We start from the raw sequence: 18,280 nt of genomic DNA on the forward strand, positions 1-18,280 counted from the left end.
ACAAGGTAGATCTCTCATGAGGTCTGTTCACAGAGAAAACTATTCTGTTACTGTAAACAACCCAGGAACCTAAATGCATAATATATAATGTGCCATGTTAGAGGAGGCCAATTAAAGATACCCTCAGGAAAGAAAAGACAGAGTGTTTCTAGTTTTTCCTTTTATTAACAAGTACCTATTTGTACTTAACAATGCAGTACATGTTCTAAAAAAGAAACAATTTTAAAAATGAGCTCAATTATTTGTATATATTTGAAGTTGTAGGGGAGGAAAAATTTTCCTCTACCTTTTTGGATCTCTGGGCCTGAAAATTAAATTGACATAAGACAGAGTCACAGTAGGAACGCATACAACTTCTGTCACATTTTTACATGAACATAGCAGCCTTCGCAAGGGAATGAAGAATTAAAGAAGTAACCAGACCAGGAGGCTTTTATGTCTTTTAGACAAAGAAACAACAAATTTGAGAAGAATTGATAAGGCAGGGGCTTTTGGGCTAAGGGTGGTGAATTGTGGACAAGTGGCAGGGAGGGCTGGCGTTAGTCTGACAAGACAGGGTTTTTCTGCACAGATTGCTCTTGTCCTCCATTCCCTCCCCTGGTGATAAGCATGTCTCTTTCCCCCTGGTAGAGGGAGGGACCTTTCAAGTGGGAGTTTTATCTCTTGCTTTCAGGAATAAAAAGGGTCAGAGTGCACTTGTTACAGCTGCTGTTTCTCAAGTGCTTTTAACTCAAGATTATCAGTATGCCAAAGTAGCGTATTTCGGGGGAAGTGACAGAAATGTAGTGAGGCTTTCTTTGTCCTTCAAAGTCTTTTTTTTTTTTTTTAATTTTTAATATATTTGTCAGCCCAGTAAATCAAAACCATGAAATGAAAAGTAAATTTCTTAGTTACATTCTGTTATATTAATATGTATTCTGTTGTATCCACAAGTATTCAGTTCAAGGATGGAAGAAGCTTGCTTTATGGGTATATGCTTTTTTGTATTTTAAATATTTTATGTGCTTTCTGCTGTGCCTTATTAGTATCAATCAGGTACACGCATAGAATCAATTCAGACACTTAAAATTTAAATTGTGGAGTCATAAAAACCCTATGGATTATAGATTATTTATAACTAAAGTTGAAGTTTCTTTTCACCAGAGTTTTTTGAAAGTGCACAAATTCTCAGTGATTTCTTTTAATTCCCCCTCTTCCTACTTCCTGGTCAGAGTCTTAATAAATTATAAAGTGTCATGACAACCATGTGGTTAAAAATATCTGTAAGAGAAGGAGCCTCTTGTGTGGATGATTTGTGGAGTAATGATCATCAGCACTTGAAAATTAAGAAAGTACAGAAAGCAATGGACAAGTTAAACAGATCTGTTTTCTGATACAACAGAAGCGTGGAAGAGGGGGTTAGCTCTCATGGGGAACATGTTTTAGATGATAGCAGTGCCTTTTAAAGTTTTTCAGTTGTGGCACATAGTAAGAAATAGATTTTAAATTGCATTAGGTAGGTGTATTATTCATGTGTGTATATATGTGTACTGATAACAAATAGATATTACATGTCAACAACACACATGTGTGTGTATTCAGATGAAACATCTTTTTCATGTGTGGTGGATTCTGATATTTTGATATCTTTTATTCTGTTAAGAACGCCGTCTTGAACCTCTCAGTTGACTTCATGTTCCATATCTGCAGCTGGCTGGCCTTCAGACTAAAGCCCTGAACACGCGGCATTTAAGGGTCAACCTTTCCTTTTCCCAGTCTACATTGCTAGTCTCGTCTTTTGTCGGCCAGCAGTCTCCCTCTCACACTCTTGCCATACCCCTGGTCTTGTGTGCGTTTCTCTTCCTCTTGCAGCCTTCCCCCTCGGTCCTCAGGGATCCGGGTGGTGCTGTGTGTCTCTGCTCACAGTACTACTTTTGCCTGGAATGCCGCTCTCCAGAGCCCTGCGCTCAGCAAACACTAATCCATCTCTCAGGACTGACTGAAGTCACCTCCTTTCTGGAGTTTTCCCACAGATGCTCTGTCTCTTCCTCCTCCTCCCCTGCATTGATTACTCTTTGCTTTGAGGAGTGGTATACATTCTTAACCTCTGTAACACTTTATTGGAGACAGTAGTTTACATTTTCCCCTCCTACTCGACTGTAATCTTCTCAAGTACGGGGGCGGTTTCCTTTGTCCATGTCCTGGGGCTGGATGCCCTGTGTTTGCTGGGTGGTAGATGTTTACTGCAGTCTCTTGAGAGGAGAAGAAGCCTCCTTCCTCTAAGAGAAAACAACTGCCTTAATGAAACTAATTTCCTCTTTCTCCTGAGTAGTGGTAAAGCGGGGAAGAAGGTAGCGGCTGGTGGTCATTTGGGGGATGAAACAAGATGGAGAGAAACTAGGTTTAAGGGCTCCCTGCAGCCCTTTCAGCGCCGGGCTTCCCCTTCTCACTGCAGGAACGCTTTGTCCTGCAGCCCTTTGTCTGATCTCTTAGAGGCTCCAAACATAACAGAGCCAACACCTGAGTCTGGGGAGGCCTTAGCCCGGTGGCTAAGGCTGTGAATGTGGCATGTGGCCCTGTGACATCGGGAGCTATTTCTGAATGTGTTTTTCCTGTAGAATCATTGTTATAAGTTGTGGATTGTTTTATAGTACCATTAATATACTTAACGTGCATTATAGATTAGTTCTCTACTTGTGATTTATCCTTTAAACCTTCCCTCAAATATAACGTTAAGAACATGTGTGGTGGGTTCCGAATAATTAACTTCTAGATTCTTCAGGGCATAACAGTTTTCTAATTTGGATATGACTTTGAATGGTGGTAGTACAAGCAACCTGGATTTTAAGTTTACTCTGTAAACCGTAGAAGTAGCCTTGTCTTATACTGTTGCATATATATTCATATATAGAATTTATATACATTATTCTAAAATCATTGAGCAGCTTTTCCTTAGAGATTTATTTGATATGGATGGTTCGGATATGGATGGTTCGGAACTTCAACCATAGGAGTAATTGCAGTTGTTTGAGAAATAGAAATGTATAAGCAACTATTAGAATGGCATGGAGAAAATTTAATTCTCTTTAGAGGTAATTTGAGATCATTCTTTCTCTCTTACAAGATACTATCTTAATTCTAAAGTTTCTGCCATAACATTTATTTAAACCCAAACTTATTCATAGATATCTGTAATTTTATGTACCTAATAGTTTTGGATACTGTTTATATTTTTGACACATTCCTATAGGAATTTGTGTCTAATGTGTTTTACTCAGACAATAACATTAATTAAATTATAGTCTGTTGGTATATTTGATTGATTGGCTGTTACTTTTTCCTTTTTTAAAACAATAAAATTGCTGTATATATAAACATTAAAATTTTTATTTTTTGAAAAGTTATTGAAAAGCATGCCTGTGTAATGTACTATGCAGTATGTTAGTATTAACATACTTCTTGTTTTGTGCCACTCTTGGTGTTAGAGCACAGGATTTTTTTTATTGATTTCTATTATTGATTTTGCATTCATAATAATAATGGATAATATATTTGACTAAAGTTATCCTGCTTTTGTGTTAAAGACCTGTTGAACAGTAGGATCTGGTATTACATCTTAAGAGCATATTATCGCTGTTATTGCAATGTATGCAGACAATTAAGCTCCTTTGACTTCTTTACCATTTATAAGCTTCTAGTTTAATAAGCTCTTGTTTTGTTTTTTTTTAGACATTTTTGGCACTCATAAACCAAGTGTTTCCTGCAGAAGAGGACAGTAAAAAAGATGTGGAAGATAACTGTAAGCATCCATTTGAAAAGTAGTTCTCATCATAGAAAAGGAAACTGTTCCTTCCAAAAATGTATGAGTGATTATATTACAGGGTACTCTCTATCCTGGTTGAGAAGAAATGTAGCCTTTTGATGTGAAGGTTTCTGTGAATGGAGGAGCCCACAGTCATAGATGCATTGGTCTCTCACACATAAACTTTGGTGAAGGAGTCTCTTGAAAGTCTGTTATCTCAGTTGTGTAAATACAGGGAATGGGAATAATTTATTTACTGTGAAGCCTGAACTAAAGATCTCGTGGGCTTTTGTTTTTTGGAAGAGTTTTTTGAACCTCATCTGGAATCAGATTTTTTTTTTTGGTATATGTGGTTCAGTAATTTGGAATTTGAGTCTAAAACAGCCATGTAATGCCTCTGTTTTAAAGAAAAAACATTAAAAAAATACTATTCAATAAATACCAATTGAAAAAATGATTTCAGAACAGTATATTAAAGTGCAGCATTAGTTTGACTTATAACTGCCTTGGAATTTTTGGTGGAAAAGCAGTAAGCAAAATGAAGCAGTAATCATGTTTCATTTTTTATGTGGCAAGATTTGAGAACCATGTCCAGTTGTCATGGGTTTCATTAAAAGTATCTGACTTTAAAAACCATTTAAAGAAGAGAGGTAAATAAAGGAATGTGTTTTGTCCTTGCTGGTTTTCTCTGGATGCTCACATTTGAGCAAGCCTGCAGGATTCCCATCTAAGATGCGGAATACAAGAGTAATGGTGGGCGTCCAGCGCCCAGATTCTGACTAAGCAGTTAGGAAGCTGGGTGCCTATGGGCAGTTTCTCTCTCTCCTTTGGGCTTCTCTATAGAATGGGAGTAATAATGATTCTGTTTCATACTTAGAGATTATTCATATAAAATGCTTAGCGCAGTGCCTGACCTCTAATAGCCTCTCAGTAAATGGTATCTGTTGTTATTAGGTGTAAGAGACTGGGGGAGAAAAATGTGGAGCTCCCCTCCATTCCAGAATTGCTAGAGAATTTGTCTGATGGGATAATATTTTTCCAATTAGCAGTCAGAACCACAGCAACAGAAAGGAATGAGATTCTGCTGCATCTAAAATGAGAGAGAAAAATTTTTTCTGTTTTAACTTGCTAGGGTATTCAGAATTGGTAACAGTCCTTTTCATGGATCGAGACAGTATTTTCTGGCATTCTGTGGTAAGCTCCACGAAGAAAGGAGAAAGTAGTCCTAGTGGTGATGGGGTAGTGAGGATGGGGAGGTGTTATTTGAGGGATCGTCTTTGAGCTGACCATAAAGGACAGCTAGATTTTTGACATAGAGATGCAGAGGCATGATATTTGAGTTTGATAAATGGTTTAGTCTGCCTGCAAGTCAGACCATATTAAAGAGAGTTATGGAAAATTGTATGAAAAGGTCAGTCGAGTGCCGGTTTACTAAGGGCCTTGAATACTGGACTTGAATATGGACTTTGGTAGTTGATGGAGACCCACTGATAATTTTTGAGGAAGAAAGAGATTTAGTCAGGGCTCTAGTATAGTTATAAGCTTCCCTAGTGGCTTAGTCATCTATGGGGTCGCACAGAGTCGGATACGACTGAAGCGACTTAGCAGCAGTAGCAGCAGCAGTGGCTTAGTAAAGATTCCGCCTGCAGTGCAGGAGATGCAGGAGACCCTGGTTTGAGCCCTGGGTTGCCAGGATCCCCTGGAGAAGGAAGTGACAACCCACTCCAGTACTTTGGCCTGGAAAATTCCATGGACAGAGGAGCCTGGCAGGCTACAGTCCACGCAGTCACAAAGAGTTGGACTCGACTTAGCGACTAAGCCACCAGTAGTGTGGTTAGATGAGAGCCATGAGCAGTCAGGGTTAGAGAGGAGAGAGACTGGGGCAGTAGACAGGCGGGAGGCCCCTGTGATTACAGAAGCAGCGATGAGACCTGCACTGGGCTTGGGGCTGTGGAATTGGAAAGAAAGGAGAGCCATTTCAGAGGCTCAGACTGTGTTAGTTGTGAGTGCCTGCCCTGCGGCGGGTGCTGTGCTGCACTTTATTACATGTGTAAGGACTTGGAAGTGAGTTCAGAGCAAGGAAGGGAGAGGAGGGTCCTCGTATCCACTCGGCTTGCAGAACAGATGAGTGGGGAGTGGTAGTGCTGATGATGGAAACGGAGTGAGTGGGGTAAGAGTGGGCTTGTCTGCCTGAGCGTGTGGTGGAAATGTGAAAATGGAGCTCAGCCAACTGTGGGCTGGGCCAGTAAATCAGGCTGGGAGAATTGAGTGTGTCAGAGTGTTAGTAGAACAGACGTCAGAAAAACAGGATTTCTACCCCGATGCTGCTGTTCTAGTTTAAGACACAATAATTTCTCCAGGATTCTTACTTTGTCATGTCAGCTGTGATGCACTGACTGAACGACCTGTTCCTTTCACATTCTAAAATTGCATCTTTTTTATTTTCTGTGAAATTTTGAGCATCAGATTGGATTAGTGTCATCCACTAATCTTTGTTGTGTCAAAAATGTGTGAAGTCAGCACTCCGTGACTTCCTGGTGGTCCGTGGCTGAGTCCACATGCCCGTGCAGGAAGCCTGGTTCTACCCCTGGGCAGGGAATGAGATCCAGCAGGCCGCAACCAAGACCTGGTGTCTCCCTGTAAACAAACAGTAAATATTGTTAAAAATCAGCACTGTCTAAAGTAGTACTGTCTTTCCACTTGAATCGTGCCTGATTTTTTAGCCAACCTTCCTTACTTCGTGTGTGTGCTTAGTCACTCAGTCGTGCCCGACTCTTTGCGCCCCCGTGCACTATAGCCTCCCAGGCTCCTCTGTCCATGGGAGTTCTCCAGGCAAGAATACTGGACTGGGTTTCCGCAGGTTCCTATCAACTGAGCCACCAGGAAAGCCCTTCTGCAGGGGATCTTCCCGACCCAGGGATCGAACCAGGGTCTCCTGCACTGCAGGTGGATGCTTTGCTAGCTGAGCAACCAGGGAAGCCCTCCTAACTGTGTATTCACCTGATACTCACTGGAGACACTCCTCTTGCTGAAAATTTGTTTAAAAATATCATTATAACATGTACGTAAGCTAGATATATTTTAAATTGGCTTTTGGAGTTTACAGTTACCAGGGAAAAGATGGAATTAAATTTAACCTAACAGGTGAATTTTAGCTTGAGTCCAAGTGATTCAGCTTAAGATGGCATTGTTTTATTTTGCTTTTTTTCTTCAGATATCTAATGATTTACAAACTTTCCATCTCAGGTTCATTAATGTATTTAAATGAAGCCACACTACTCCATAATATCAAAGTTCGATACAGTAAAGACAGAATTTATGTAAGTATTTTACCTGTGGTTTAAGTTTTGTGGGGGTTATTATTTTACATGCCGCTGTTTGATTTTGTTGAGCTTGAAATTTTCTTACCAGGAGATCACACTTGACCTGAGCCTGTTGAATGGAGCCTGAGCTCCATGAGGATGAGGATTTTTTTGTAATTTACTCCTCTTAATTCCAGGGCTTAGACCAGGCATGGTACATAGTACTTAAGAAATATTTTTGAAATGAAATAATGAATTCAGGGCATCATCTAATATTTTTCAGCCTTAAATCTACCCAATTTGGTTATTTAAAAAAGCACTAATTATTTTGAACTTGGATTTTTAAATTTATGGCATACATCTATAGATCTGTTTAATTAATACACTTTCCACATTGTTCTGCAAAACATTTAAGTCCGACTTAAGGCATACATAATGAAATTAAAAATTTGGATGGCAAAAAATGTAAATTAGAATAGAAGGCAATATGTGAGGAAATTTCAGGAACACTGAAATGCTGATCATGAGCCTGAATAGTTGCGATATTTGATTCCAAAGAGAGAACTTTCCTAAAAGCCCAGGATATTTAAAAATGAAAGTCAGTGCTTCTAATGTATTAAAGAGGGTTTGCACCATAGCATTCAGATGAATGCTTAAATGGTGTGTTTTAATGATCATGATTCATTGGGCATGTATGAGGTTTTATTCTAGTTACAGGTTCCTTTGTTGGCTGGAGATAAATTACCCTGCTGTAGCTCTCCTGTTATAAAGATGGGGCTCGTCATTATTTTTGAAAGAAGAAAACACATGGCTTCTTTGACACTTCCTAGATCAAATGACGTTCTTAATTTTTTATATCACTATCAGTTTGCCTAATTGTACTTACTTAATTCTGACTAAATTACCTTTAGTCTTTGCCATCTGTCCAAGTAGTGACAGCTGGGAAATAGAACTAATCTAGTTAGTCTTTTCCAAAAGAATTTACCCTCGCTTATACACAGTATTAAGTCTTTCCTTTTCTCTTTGTTTCCCCCCCCCCAAAAGTCAACTAAATAGTATATTTAAGTTAATATAGATATGGCTATTCTTATTTAGAAATTTATTTGGAAGCAAAATTCATTTAATCAGCAGACTAATGTTGAGTATCTAATGTGTGCTAAATGTTTTAGGTACTAAAATAATAAAGTTTTTAAAGTTTGTTTGTTAAAGCAGTGTAACTTGTAACAGGTCAGTAAAAGCTGATATAGCTGTAACCATCTTTCAGGTAGAACTGGCCACTATTTTTTCTTTACATGTCTACATTACTTGGTGGTAGTGAATCAGTTTTACTTACCTGAGCAAATTTTAATTGTTTTAATATCTTTTTCTTGAAGTTTATACATTTTAAACTACCTTTACAGAATCATCTTACTCAACAAAACAAAATAAAACATTGAGATGGTTGGCTTTTATTTGGAATGATTATGCATAAACTTCTCACCCTGGAATTTTCATTGGTCCATTAATGTTTCCTATGCAACGGCGATGTTCTACTGGCCGACTGTGGCCACTGATAACTGAAGGTTTACATGCAGAATTCATTGTACTTTCATAAAAAGATGAGCACTGCATTTGATCAACAAGTCTCTGCCGAATCACATACCTGATAGAAATAATTACTTATTTGTGAAATTTTAGGTTTTTGTTCCTCATGTATGAGTCTGCATCACTCTGGAGAATTTTAAAATTATTTCTATTTGTTCTGGCGTTCTTTTCCTAAGATGTACATGCAGTTGGGTGTACAACCTCTGTTAGACAGTGGCTGTTTAGCATCACAGCTCTTGTTCGGAAGACCAGTGTTTTCAAAGTTAATGAAAGCCATTAACTGGTGGGTTTTTGCCTAGCCAGTTATGCCTTTTAGTTATAAAACCATTAAATATCAGCAACACACAAGCAGAATGATTATTACTGTAACACAGGTAAGAGAGTGAAGCAGTTCAGAATAGTTTGAGTTGGATATTTTTATACTTCTCATTGACCAGAATTGCCACCGTTCTCCCTTAGACATTTAACATTTTCCTTGGTTACTAAAGTCTCTCTTACTTTCCTTTTGTTTCCCATGGAAAGATTATTAACTGGAATTTATTTTTCACCCCACCCCAGGAAGCAGGTTTGAGAGCATTCACTGAATTTTAGATTAGCAGGCTGAGAGTTTGGGGTTTCCACATCATTTCCCTTCCATAGCTAGAACAGAAGAGAAAAAAATATGGTCCCGTATGCCCTAGTTTGGTCTGCAAACAAAAACCAATTGCTAAACCACAACTCTCTTTCTACCCACAAAGAATTTTATAAATCCTGTTGGTAGCATTTTGTTTTTCTTTTTGGTCTTTTGAAGCCACGGTGAAATTTCACATTTGAAAGGAAGCTTCATTGCTCATCAAACATTTGGCCCATCAGTGTTCTAGGCAATAGTTAGCATATGGTGTTTTGCAAAGGTCTGGGACCAAGTGGTCACTGCAGAGCTAAATCAATCCTAGGTTTTCAGTGATGGGCATAGACCTTGAGGGTTCCGTGATCTATGCTACACTCTTCAGTGAAGAAAGTAGTCTAGACAAGGAGTACAAATAAGCAACATGCAGGCTGTAGGTATAGAGCAGATGTTGTAAGTGGAGTCAGCAGAAGGTGTCTGAAGACGACAGAGGAGTAGAGGCTCAGCTCTGCGCACGTGGATCTGGTGGTGGTGTCTTGAACCTGGGAGGGAGGGTGGAAGGAGTGTGTTTCCTTTGATGCAAAGGGAGGTCAAGAGAGGCGATTTTGATTTTGGATGTGGCAAGTTTTAGATGCCTGTGGGATAAGAAGATGTAAATATTTATTAAGTGTTGAAGAAATACGGGTCCAATAGAGATCAGGGAATGTTGAGGGCTAGAAATGCAGATTTGGGAGTTCTAGTTACAGAGAGAATTGGGGGTGTCTACTTGCTGTATGTTCTTTCTTTTATGAGCTTTGTTTGATCTTAAATGAAAATAATAATTAGAAAATTTAATGTTTACGCTTTTCCCCCTTAGACCTATGTGGCCAACATTCTGATTGCAGTGAACCCATACTTTGACATACCTAAAATCTATTCTTCAGATTCAATAAAGTCGTACCAAGGAAAATCTCTTGGGACGATGCCACCCCATGTGTTTGCAATCGGTAAGTAATTTCGTTATATCTTAATTTTTATTTCAGTTGTACATACTCATTCAGTTTTTCTTTTGGATTAGTAAAAGACACCATGAATCGAATGTATGAAGGCCTGTGTGCACCTGGCTGTGTCACTGTGTTAGGAGCGTGTCGCTCACACAGGGTGGGGAGGAATACTTTTGCTGCTGACTCATGGGGTGGTTGTACCTCGTTACCTTTGTTAAATGCCTGTGTTCTCTTAAGTGCGTCTATCCAGTTGAAAGTAGGTCATAATAAAATGTGACCTAATGTTTTTGTTTGACTCCATCTTTAAAGTGTCCTCCTTCCACAACTAAGAAGGAGGCCTAGACCATTCGCTCTTACTCTTACTTGTGAGCGTGTTACCTCGGCTAGAAGGGGGATGTGAGAACAAACACCTTCCGTGGCATATCCCTCATCAGGGCATTTTAAATTGTAAAGGATGGACAGTGACACATGTTTCATATTTCTGGAGAATCTGCATGGAAGGGCAGCAGCATCTGTCTTTGCCTTTCTTGGGCACTGTCTCTCATCTTGAAGCACTTTAGCTCTGAAAAGCAGAGATAGAGTTGCTTGAGAGGCATTCCCCATAGCTGGTGACTACAAGTACAGAGATGTTAGCTAAGCCTTGAAGTTCAGACATAACCAGCAGTTAAATCGTGACACGTTTTGGTTCAGGTTTTTAGCGCAGTTAGTTTCTCTTTGTACCTGTGTTTTGACTTAACTGGGCTTCACCTCCAGATTTGGCTGCACATGTTCTGGGTGCTGCTAAGCAGAGTGAATATGTGCACCAAGTCCAGTGCAGCTGGTTCTATGATGCTCTGATGGGCATCTGCATGTGTTCTATCAGCTGGCGAAATGGTGAGCAGGTTCATCACTAGACAGAGTTACGTGTTTAAAATGTAGTTGCTTACTACTACTAAAAAGTGTTTACAACGATTCCACAGAATTGAGTGAAACAGATTGCTGATGAATTGGTCAAAGGGATGTGAACAGTCTTGCATGAGTTTGCATTGGGTCCTTAGGGAAAAAGCCATCTGTAGAGCCTTCTTCACTGGTACGGGTAGCACCTGCCTGGGGTGAGAAATAGCTGCCTTATAGGGCCCAACTTGTCAGGACCTCACTTTTAATTAAATTTACTTTAATTTAGTCCACTTGAACAGAATCAAATTGTGCTCATATTGTCTGCAAAGTCCAAAAGATACAGCTTAAATTGTTGGAGGATAATGAAGATAGTTAAAAATTGTATGTATAAATAATGGCATCTCTAAACAATTGAAAGCAGTTAATTTTTCCGTTTTTGAAATGTTGGTAAATTCTGCAAGATGTTTATGTTTAATGGTAGAATTACAGGAGGGAAAAAAAAGCACCACAGATCTGTTGTGCAGTTGTGTTTTCTTTTTTTCTCCTGCAGAAATTTTAGCTGCCAGATTTCTTAATTGTTAGCTTGTTACTTTTTGTTTAATTCTCTGGGGATGTCATTAGTTATGTATAGTGAGCATTTTTCATCTCTCTGAAAATATGTTCTGGTATTAGGAAAAGCTGAGCCACTGCTCATAATATGGAGACATTCTAGTGCAAATACAAGAGTTGTTTATTTGGATTTCATATCAGTTAGCTGTCAGTATAATTGTAGAGAATATTTAAAGTATATACTTATAGAGATGTTTTGAGTACTTTCAAATGATTTTATTTAAAAATTTTGGTAACTGTAAATACACATTTATAATTTCTTTGAGCGCAAGTGCTTTTTGTTAGTAAATGGACTTTCTATCATTTGGAAATTTTTATTTAATACTTTGTTCCTCACTAACAGTGTGGTATTCTTTTGTCTCCAGCTGATAAGGCTTTTCGAGACATGAAGGTGCTCAAGATGAGTCAGTCCATCATTGTATCTGGAGAATCAGGAGCTGGCAAAACGGAAAATACAAAATTTGTTCTAAGGTGAGGAATATTTAGCTGACCTAAAATGTTTTGAACAAGTTGGCTATTTTTAGTTGTGGTAAAAAATATACAGCATAACATTTACCATTTTCAATATTTCTAAGTGTACAGTTCAGTAGTGCTGAGTACATTCACATTGTTGTTCAGCCAATGTCCAGAACTTCTCATCTTGCAAAACTAAAATCCTATACCCTTTAAACAACTCTGCATTCCCCCTGACCAACCCAAATGCCAGGCAACCACTGTTCTTACTTCCTGCCTTTTTGATACTACTCTGGACACCTCATGTAGGTGAAATGTACAACTTTTTATTTTTCTGTGACTGGTTTTCCCCCATTAGCATGATGTCCTCAAAGTTCATCCATGTTGAGGCATGTGTTAGAATTTTCCTAATTTTTAAGGAGTAATATTCTGTCATGTTTATATATCACATCTGTTTATCCATTCACTCATCAGTGGGCACTGGGGTTGCTTCCGTCTCTTGATTCTTGTGAAGAGTGTTGCCTTGAACATGATATGAACAAAGAGTTACAAAGATCTCCTTGAGATTTGACCAGATTAACCTTGCATATTTTGCATGCTTTATGACATAGTTTGAAATGGTGGGCTCTGTTTCTGTTACAAAAACAGGCACCTTATGTGGAAGCTAAGCTGGAGATTTTTGAAATCTAGCTCTGACATGGTATTCTCAGGAGGATCCTAGAGGAGACCAGTGCTGGTTAGGCAAAGGGAAATCTCCAACCATTCCTTCAAAATCCAACCATTACATTCTGTTTTCAATATTCCTGCTATTAGAGTGGTCAGAATAATTTTTTACCTTAAGTTTATGATGACTGACCTTGTTTCTACCTTCCCGCAGCCCTCCTCCCAGTGTCAAAGATAAATATTTCTATGTGTAATGTATATCATATTTCAGATACAATAGTTGGTTAAAATCAGAATGTTCCCAAAGAGTTCTAAAAAAATAATGCTGATTTAGATGTCAAAAACCATCCAAATAGGATTTTAAATATCAGAAAAGCTATAATAGAATAGTAGGTACATTTAAATACAAATTTATAATATTTAAGTGAGCCATTCCAGTACATGATTCAGGTTTCAATGTTAGATGTGTTAAATAATATTAAAATTAGAAATATAGGCTGCCAGTTCAAGATGGCAGTATAGAAGGACATACACTCATCTCCTCCTGCAAGAGCACCAAACTTGCAGCAATTGTGGAAAAACCATCGACAGGCAGAAGGACATTGGAACCCACCAAAAAAGATACCCTATGTCCAGAGACAAAGAAGAAGCCACAGTGAGACAGTGGGAGGGGCACAATCACAAGAAAATAAAATCCCATTCCTGCCAGGTAGGTGACCCACAAACTGGAGAAAAATAATACTGAAGAAGTTCTCCCACTGTTGTGAAAGTTCTCAACACCACGTTAGGCTACCCAGCCTGGGGACCTGCCAAAGAGACTGGGAATCCCCAGAGAATCTGACCTTGAAGGCCAGGGGGATTTGATTATAGGACTTCCATGGGACTGGGGCGAACAGACTTCAGTCTTCGAGGGCACAAAGTCTCACATGCACCAAGACCCAGAGGAAAGGAGCAGTGACCCCAGGGGAGATCGAACTAAAACGACCTGCTAGTGTTGGAGGGTCTCCTGTGGAGGTGTCAGTCGGCAAGGGCTCATCACAGAATCAGGAGCACTGACAGCCACAGTCCTGGAAGGTCCCCCATGGCATAGCCCTCTTAGAGGTTACCATTAACCCTGCTCTAAAGTCCATGGACACCAGGGCTGGGTCTTCTTAGGCCAAACAACTGTCAGGGAGGGAATGTAACTCCACCCATCAGCAGATAATTGGATTAAAGCTTTACTGAGCAAGGCCCTGCCCATCAGAGCAAGACCCAGCATTTCCCATCACCATTCCCTCCAATCAGGAGGCTTACACAAGCCTCTTAGCTTCCTCCATCAGAGGGCAGACAGAAGAAGCAAGAAGACACAGCAGCTAAAACAAAGACCACATTACAGGATGAAAAAGCAGAAAGTTGTGTTCCAGATGAAGGGACAGAATAAAACCCCAGAAAAACAACTAAATGAAGTGGAGATAGGCAACCTTCCAGAAAAAGAATTCAGAATAATGATAGTGAAGATGATCCAGGATATTGGGAAAACAGTGGAGAAGATGCAAGAAATGTTTACCAAAGATCTAGAAGAACAAACAAACAGATAAATAATACACTAGAAGGAATCAGTAACAGAATAGCTGAGGCAGAAGAATGGATAAATGACCTGGAAGACAGAATGATGGAAGTCACTGCCAGAAAACAGAAGATAGAAAAAAGAATGAAAAGAAATAAAGACAGCCTAAGAGACCTCTAGGACAACCTTAAAGACAACACCATTCACATTATAGGGGTCCCAGAAGAAGAAGAGAGAAAGGACCTGAGAAAATATTTGAAGACATAATAGCTGAAAATTTCCCCAACATGGGAAAGGAAATAGTCAACCAAGTCCAGGAACACAAAGAGTCCCAGGTAGGATCAGCACATAGTAATCAAACTGACAAAAATTAAAGACAAAGATAAAATATTAAAAGGGAAAAATAACAAATAGCACACAAGGGAATTCCCATCAGGCTATCAGTTGATTTTTCAACAGAAACTCTGCAAGCCAGAAGGGAATGGCACGATACATTTAAAGTGATAAAGGGAAGAACCTACAACCAAGAATACTCTACCCAGCAAGACTCTCCTTCAGATTTGATGGAGAAATCAAAAGCTTTCCAGATAAGCAAAAGTTAAGAGAATTCAGCACCACCACATGAGCTTTGGCCTTAAGGTGGCTCCGAGGTTAAAGCATCTGCCTAAATGCGGGAGACTTGGGTTCCATCCCTGGGTTGGGAAGATCCCCTGGAGAAGGAAATGGCAACCCACTCCAGTATTCTTGCGTGGAGAATCCCATGGATGGAGGAGCCTGGTGGGCTACAGTCCATGGGGTTGCAAAGAGTTGAACACGACTGAGCTATTAACACTAACACTAACACTAACTAACACGAGCTTTACCACAATGCTAAAGGAACTGCTCTGGGCAGGAAACACAAGCAAGGAAAAGACCTACAGAAAATAAACCACAAACAATTAAGAAAACAGTAATAGGATCATAGATACTGATAATTACCTTAAATGTAAATAGATTAAATGCACCAACCGAAAGACATAGACTGGCTGGGCCGATGAAAACATGTATACATGTATACACTTCCACTTACGCATCATTCTGCTCGACTCCCCCAAATTGTATATAATTATTTTATAATGTTAGGTTAATCATGTTTCCATTATGACTTACAATTATTTTTTATTTTTTGTCTGGCTATTGATTGTGAAAACTGATAAACATCTTTTACTATTGCTATGTAACTATTACTCAGTACTATTTGTATTATGATTGGTGAACAGAAAAATAATAGAACTCTATATCACCAGAACTATGGTTTAATAGAAAAACCTGTAATCACTTTAAAATCCAGATACATAGCAGAATTATCTTGGAATTTGTTGAAAAATACAAATGCCTAGATATTGCCTCTTTTTTCTCCAGAGCCCCAGATATGTTTCTAATAAGCAGCCATGTTTAAAAACAACTCTATTATATGATGATATATTATTTTTATCTAGTTCGTTTCACTTTTTCTGTTTCATATTCAGTGCTCCCATTTCATTTAGTTTATGTTTTCCAGTTTTTCCACATCTTGTTTTTCTTTTGATGTTCTTTCTCAAGTCTTTAGCAAGTGTAGTAGAAAAGCTTTTATATAAATATATATATATATATATATATATATAAATAATAGAGAAGGCAATGGCACCCCACTCTAGTACTCTTGCCTGGAAAATTCCATGGACAGAGGAGCCTGGTAGGCTGCAGTCCATGGGATCACTGAGAGTCGGACACGACTGAGTGACTTCACTTTCACTTTTCATTTTAATGCATTGGAGGAGGAAATGGCAACCCACTCCAGTGTTCTTGCCTGGAGAATCCCAGGGACGGGGGAGCCTGGTGGGCTGCCGTCTATGGGGTCGCACAGAGTCGGACACAACTGAAGTGACTTAGCAGCATATGTAAATAATATATATATTTCAGAAAACTTATGAATTTTTGCCTAAAAATTTTATGACAGTTTGATCCCTCTTAGTATCACTTAGTATGACTAGAATGCTAGATTTCTAATTAAAAAAATAGATATGCAATAAACAACAAAGGTTGACTTTATAGCAAAGGGAACTCTAGTCAATACACACTGAGGAAACCAGAAGGGAAAGAGACACGTGTACCCCACTGTTCATCGCAGCACCGTTTATAATAGCCAGGACATGGAAGCAACCTAGATGTCCATCAGCAGATGAATGGTTAAGAAAGCTATGGTACATATACACAATGGAGTATTACTCAGCCATTAAAAAGAATACATTGGAATCAGTTCTAATGAGGTGGATGAAACTGGAGCCTATTATACAGAGTGAAGTAAGCCAGAAAGAAAAACACCAATACAGTATACTAACACATATATATGGAATTTAGAAAGATGGTAACAATAACCCTGTATACAAGACAGCAAAAGAGACACTGATGTATAGAACAGTCTTTTGGACTCTGTGGGAGAGGGAGAGGGTGGGATGATTTGGGAGAATGGCATTGAAATACGTATAATATCATATATGGAATGAGTCACCAGTCCAGGTTCGATGCACGGTACTGGATGCTTGGGGCTGGTGCACTGGGACGACCCAGAGGGATGGTATGGGGAGGGAGGAGGGAGGAGGGTTCAGGATGGGGAACACATGTATACATGTGGTGGATTCATTTCGATATTTGGCAAAACCAATACAATAGTGTAAAGTTTAAAAATAAAATATAAAAAAATAATCTATAATGGAAAATAATTTCAAAAATAATATGTATATATGTATAACTGAATCACCTTGCTATGCACTGGAATCATTGTAAATCAACTGTACTTCAATAAAATGTATAAAGAAAAATATTTTTAAAAAGCCATATAATGCATGCAATATCACTGTCATCTAACTTTTTTTTTTATCCTGTATTTTAAACAGGTATCTGACTGAATCCTATGGATCCGGTCAAGACATTGATGATAGAATTGTTGAAGGTGATAGAACTTTTTAAATTCTTATTTTTTATTGTTAGATATGTACTGAAATTAAGAAGAATCCTCTAAGTAGTCTGGAATGTTCTCACAGAGATCAGAAAACTCCAATCTCTTACAAATCTTTGCTCCGTTTTTATCTTGTCATTTACTTAATGTCGTTTTTCCCCTGACTCCATGTACACACTAAGAGGGCAGAGATTTTATAGATTCAGAATCCCTGGAATAGTACCTGATACATGGCATGTGCATTATCATTTATGGAGCTGTGAGTGAGTGAAAGGAATACATGAAGCCTTCTGGCCTCCTGTGCATTTTGTTGACCTTGTTTTAGTAAAGGAAAAAAGGAGAGGGTTATTTGGAATTGAGGTGCTGGGGGAAATCATTTTAACAAAAGAGTACACTTGGAAGGCAAGAGGCTGTATGTTGATTTCCTTAAGCAGTCAGTGTCTGTATACCCCTAGACAGTCGTTCCATACCCTGTTTGGACTCTGCTGGTCCAGGCAAGTCTGCAGTAGCCTCCGGAGCACAGGTGCCTCTCTGGTCTCCCCTCCTCTAATCTATTCTCTGTGTGGAAGTTAGAATGATCTGTTTTGCTCTAAGCTCTTTATTGGCTTCATATGTCTCTCAGGGTTAAACCTTGCTCTTTGTGGCCAGGTACCTGCCTCTTCTGGTCTGATTGAGTCATTTTTCCTGTGAATCCTCATGCTTTAGTCACATTGGTCTCCTTGTAGTTCTTTGAGGTGTTTCAGGCCTCCTTGACACGTCCCTCACCACTTCCTCACTTTTTCCTACCAGACTGCTGCTGCTGCTGCTGCTAAGTCGCTTCAGTCGTGTCCGACTCTGTGCGACCCCACAGATGGCAGCTCACCAGGCTCCCCCATCCTACCAGACACTCAGTATTTAATAAT

The 18,280-nt window shown here is 39.1% G+C and overlaps 1 protein-coding gene across 8 annotated transcripts in view; it reads left to right on the forward strand.

Annotated features, from left to right (window-relative positions):
- Window positions 1-18,280, forward strand: part of MYO6 (myosin VI) — a 159,570-nt gene that overhangs the window by 65,071 nt on the left and 76,219 nt on the right. For all 8 annotated transcript variants that reach the window (XM_070795753.1, XM_070795756.1, XM_070795757.1 and 5 more), the window contains exons 3-7: window positions 3,709-3,778; window positions 7,028-7,101; window positions 10,128-10,257; window positions 12,105-12,210; window positions 17,317-17,372. In XM_070795753.1, the coding sequence (XP_070651854.1) occupies window positions 3,709-3,778; window positions 7,028-7,101; window positions 10,128-10,257; window positions 12,105-12,210; window positions 17,317-17,372 (436 nt within the window). The remainder of the gene's footprint in view (window positions 1-3,708; window positions 3,779-7,027; window positions 7,102-10,127; window positions 10,258-12,104; window positions 12,211-17,316; window positions 17,373-18,280) is intronic.

The sequence above is a fragment of the Bos indicus genome, chromosome 9 (assembly GCF_029378745.1).
Source record: "Bos indicus isolate NIAB-ARS_2022 breed Sahiwal x Tharparkar chromosome 9, NIAB-ARS_B.indTharparkar_mat_pri_1.0, whole genome shotgun sequence".
Lineage (NCBI taxonomy): Eukaryota > Metazoa > Chordata > Mammalia > Artiodactyla > Bovidae > Bos > Bos indicus.